The sequence below is a fragment of the Benincasa hispida genome, chromosome 10 (assembly GCF_009727055.1).
Source record: "Benincasa hispida cultivar B227 chromosome 10, ASM972705v1, whole genome shotgun sequence".
Taxonomy (NCBI): domain Eukaryota; kingdom Viridiplantae; phylum Streptophyta; class Magnoliopsida; order Cucurbitales; family Cucurbitaceae; genus Benincasa; species Benincasa hispida.
The window spans coordinates 7,587,186-7,591,958 of NC_052358.1; the positions used below are offsets into that span (position 1 = coordinate 7,587,186).

General features: G+C 37.1%; 1 protein-coding gene across 1 annotated transcript; it reads left to right on the top strand.

Moving 5' to 3' along the window:
* The first annotated feature begins 1,759 nt into the window (after positions 1–1,759).
* Positions 1,760–4,573, top strand: LOC120088839 (G-type lectin S-receptor-like serine/threonine-protein kinase LECRK3). Its single transcript, XM_039046283.1, has one exon. The coding sequence runs from the start codon at positions 2,000–2,002 to the stop codon at positions 4,412–4,414; it is 2,415 nt and encodes an 804-aa protein (XP_038902211.1). The 5' UTR covers positions 1,760–1,999; the 3' UTR covers positions 4,415–4,573.
* Positions 4,574–4,773: the final 200 nt, after the last annotated feature.

Below are 4,773 nucleotides of genomic sequence, written 5' to 3' on the forward strand. Positions count from 1 at the left end.
ACCGTATAATAAAAACTAAACGACTGCATAACAAAAACTAAACGATCGCATAACAAAAACTAAATGATCGCATAACAGATATCTAAACGATCGCGTAACAGTTAGCTAAATGATCGCATAACAGACATCTAAACGATCGCATAATAGTTAGCTAAACGATCGCATAATTGATATCTAAACGATCGCGTAACAGTTAGCTAAACGATCGCGTAACAGTTAGCTAAACGATCACACGATATAAACCTAAACAATCCAATCGCTTAGTGTTCTCTATACGATCGCTTAGTAATCTCTATCCAATCGCTTAGTAATCTCTATCCAATCGCTTAGTAATATCTAAACACTCATTTAATATTCTCCAAATGCTCGCTTAGTATTCTCCATCTAATTGGTTAGTATTCTCTCAACGATCGATTACGAACGAACACACGATTAAACCCTAAAAGATAGTCAAACCTCAAATATCAATATGCATTCTTCAAGGAAAATAATCACGACGACGGTGGCAAGTGCATAAAGACATCCGGTGAGAAACCTGCGAGGAGTGCTCGGCTTCGGAGAGAAAACGGGAGCAAAATCGAGAGAAAATGCTTTGAAGAGAAATGCTTTGAGCAGTAAATGAACGAAATGGAGGGAGACCCTGTCGTTGTAAAGTATCCGTAGAGATGCGCGTTCACCAAACGGTCTGAAGGTTGTTTTAAAACTAGAGGTAATTTTGGAATTTTGCATGGGCAAAAGGTCAGTGATAGAAAAGTTTTTAGGAAGAGGTTATTGGTAGAAAAGTTTTTAGGTTTTAGGTCATTTTGTGAAATTTTCTGGATTTGACAATGACTCAAAATAGTTTTTTTTAAAAAAATGAGATTATACAATAAGTTGGTTTAGGATAAACACTTGAATCAACTTTTAGACAAAATGATTTTTGAGTGTTTAACGATTAATCTCTCCATAATTTGTATAATTCTTAAAATTGTCATCTGCCTCACTCCCACTATGTTGTTTTGACTACTATCAACCTTCGTTGGCCACCTCCGACCACCACCTTCGACCATCGCGACTATCAGGTAACTTCACCCACCACCTCGGTTGACCATCTTCGACAACAATCACCACCAACTCCGACAACGCCTACTTCAAACGACCAACTTCAGTAACCATTATTTTAAATTATCAATTTATAGTACTGTATCGTCCTTTCTAATAATTTGACATTAACAAAAACACTTTTAGTTTATTACAAACAAAACAAACTTGTTTATGAAAACACTTTTGAGAAAGAGTCACCAAACACATGAATATTTTTATTTTAAACAGTTTATCAAAAGTGCTTAAACGAAAATGATTTTTTTGAAAAATATTTATTTTTTCTAATGGTTTGTTTGGATTGACTAAAGGAATTTTTTTCCTAAAAATATTTTTATTTAATGTTTCAAAAGTTATTTTTAGGGGTTATTAAACATTTTAATATTTTTTAAAATGAAACACTTACATAGATGATTAGAGAAATTAAATTAAACTCTGATATGAAGAAAAATATATATATTTTCAATCCAGTAATTTATCTTAGTTAAAATATAGCAAAAAGCAAGGTTAGTCCATTTGGTAAATTTGGTAAATTTAGCTTTATGTGTAAATAATTTAACACATTTTCTATATTTTAAGATGCCCCTAAAACTAAAACCATTTAATTTATGGGGAGTGGTCAAGGTCGTAACTCGTAAGTGAGTATTACCATTCTTGCCATCCATCGTCGCTTTAAAGACTTCAAAATTCCAAGTCAACACTGAGACGACCAAAGTAACGTTGCCCTGTTTGTCTTCTTGAAACATTTCTGTCTCTGCCTCTTGGCCTTCCAGTTCCCACCATAACTTTCTTCTCAAACCTTCATTCAATCTGCCCCGCCATTCTCTCCTCAATTCTATTTCCCTCTCATCTTAATTACCCACTTCAATTTCCTTATGTAAATTCGAAAACTCTTAATTCTTAGCTGTCCTCTGCTTCCATGGCTTCCCTCTGCTTTCCATTCCCACCTCTTCTTCTGCTTCTGCTTCTTTTCCTTTCCCCAACCTCCACCGTTGCTCAGAAGCCAAACCCTAATATAACTTTAGACGCATCTCTCATTGCTCACAACCGCGATTCCTTCTGGTCCTCTGCATCTGGTGATTTTGCTTTCGGTTTCCTCCGCCAATCTGAAGGGGAAGACTATCTGTTGGCAATTTGGTTTAACAAAATTGCTCATAAAACCGTCGTTTGGTCTGCTAATCGGGACAAATTGGCACCGGAGGGATCTACCGTTGTACTTACAACAAGCGGCCAACTCGTCCTCAACGACCCTGTAGGCAACCAAATCTGGGCTGCAACTTTCTCAGCTACTAATCACTCTGTTTCCTATGCCGCCCTTCTTGACACTGGAAACTTCATTCTCGCCACTAACAATTCTAAAATTCTGTGGCAAAGCTTCGATTACCCTACCGACACGATTTTACCATCACAGATTCTTAACAAGGGCAACAATCTCGTTGCACCTTATACAGAAACGAATTACTCAAGTGGAAGATTTCAATTGGCCATGCAAACTGATGGGAATCTCATGCTTTACACCAGAAATTTCCCTACGGATTTATTAAGTAACAGTTATTGGGAAACTAACACTGTGAAATTCGGCTTTCAACTCATCTTCGACCTCTCTGGTTCTATCTATCTCATCGCAGAGAATAAAACCATTGTTAACACTTTGTCATCAAATAATCTCACAACCCAAAATTTCTACCAGCGAGCGATTCTCGAGCATGATGGGGTTTTCAGACATTATGTTTACCCAAAGAGGGGTACTGGAAGTAATTCGTCTTGGGCTGAAGCTTGGTCGGTATCCATATCCATTCCTTCCAACATCTGTATGGAAATTGGTGGAGGTACTGTCAGTGGAGTATGCGGGTTCAATAGTTACTGCATGCTTGGGAATGATCAAAGGCCATTTTGCACTTGTCCACCAGGCTTTGACTTGTTTGATCCAAATGATGTGACCAAAAGTTGTAAACCCGCTTTTCTCTCTCAAAGTTGTGATGAATCGTTTCCTGAAACAGATAACTTTGGTTTTGTCTCTATGGAAAATACGGATTGGCCTTATGGTGATTACGGGCATTTTCGACCAGTAACTCAGGATTGGTGCAGAAAGGAATGTTTGGTCGATTGCTATTGTGCGGCCGCCATTTTTAGAGATGGGAATTGTTGGAAGAAGAAGTTTCCACTTTCATTTGGGAGGATGAATTCTAGCGTGGGCGGAATAGCTTTTATCAAAATCAGGAGAGACAATTCTACTCTGCAATCTCAAAACCTTGACCAGAATTGCAGGAACAAAACTAAGGTAGTCATTGGATCAGTCTTGTTAGGAAGCTCTTCATTTCTAAATATCCTCTTATTATTGCTCACTTTATGGATTGGCTTTGGATTCAGTAAAAGAGAATCAAGGGCTATCAGAGGAGACCCTTTCATTTTTGGTGTGAATCTAAGAGCTTTTAGCTACGAAGAGCTCAACAAGGCCACAGGGGGATTCACAGAGCGGCTGGGAAGTGGTGCATTTGCTACTGTGTATAAAGGGACTCTTGATTTTGTGGAGAACAACTTGGTGGCAGTCAAGAAGTTGGAGAATATAATGAGTGAGGGAGAGAGAGAATTTAAAGCTGAAGTGAGCGCTATTGCTCGAACAAACCATAAGAATTTGGTTAAATTGATTGGTTTTTGCAACGAAGGAGAACATAGAATGTTGGTATATGAGTTCATGGAGAATGGGTCTCTTGCAGATTTCCTTTTTAGGCCTTCAAAACCAACTTGGTATTCTAGAATTCAACTTGTTTGGGGAGTTGCTAGAGGGCTAAGTTACTTACACGAAGAGTGTAGCACTCAGATCATTCATTGTGATATCAAGCCCCAAAACATTCTCCTTGATGGTTGTTTTGGTGCAAAAATTGCAGACTTTGGATTGGCCAAACTTTTGAAGAAAGACCAGACTCAAACCATGACTGCAATTAGAGGAACAAAAGGGTATGTGGCTCCGGAGTGGTTTAGAAGGCTACCCATTACGGTGAAAGTTGATGTTTACAGCTTTGGGATTCTATTATTGGAGATGATCGGTTGCAGAAAGAATTTCGAACTAGAAGCAGAAAATGAAGATGAAATGATACTGAGTGATTGGGTTTATGACTGCATGAAAGAAAGAAAAATGGAGAAGTTGATAAAGAATGATGAGGAAGCAGAGAATGATATGAAGAGAGTGGAGAAGTATGTTAAGATTGGAATTTGGTGCATTCAAGAGGAACCATCGCTAAGGCCATCCATGAAGAAAGTGATACAAATGCTTGAAGGTGCAGTTGAAGTTTCAACTCCCCCTGATCCATCTTCATTTATCAGTGCAATTTAGTAACAACATTGTCTCTTTTTCTTCTTCCATGTTGTATGAATAACCCAATGACTCAGCTGCATTATCATATACTCTACTCATGTACATAAATTTAAAACAAGACAAACAAATAAACAAAGATATGTCCTCTTTTAATTCCTACATTTTATAAATGGTTAAGATATCGTTTTAATCTACATTTTTTTGACTCATTACATTTTCAGATATGTACTTACAAATGTACAAATTTAGTAATTGACTGCCTTCCAATTTTTATTTTCATTGTATCTTTTCTTAAATATAAAATAAAAATTCTTAGAAATAACACTTTGTTCCTAAACATTCATAAAAGTAACAATTTAGTCCTTGAACTTTGATAT

Coding starts and splice junctions, on each gene's coding strand:
- LOC120088839 (XM_039046283.1), top strand. CDS start 2,000: ATGGCTTCCCTCTGCTTTCCATTCCCACCTCTTCTTCTGCTTCTGCTT.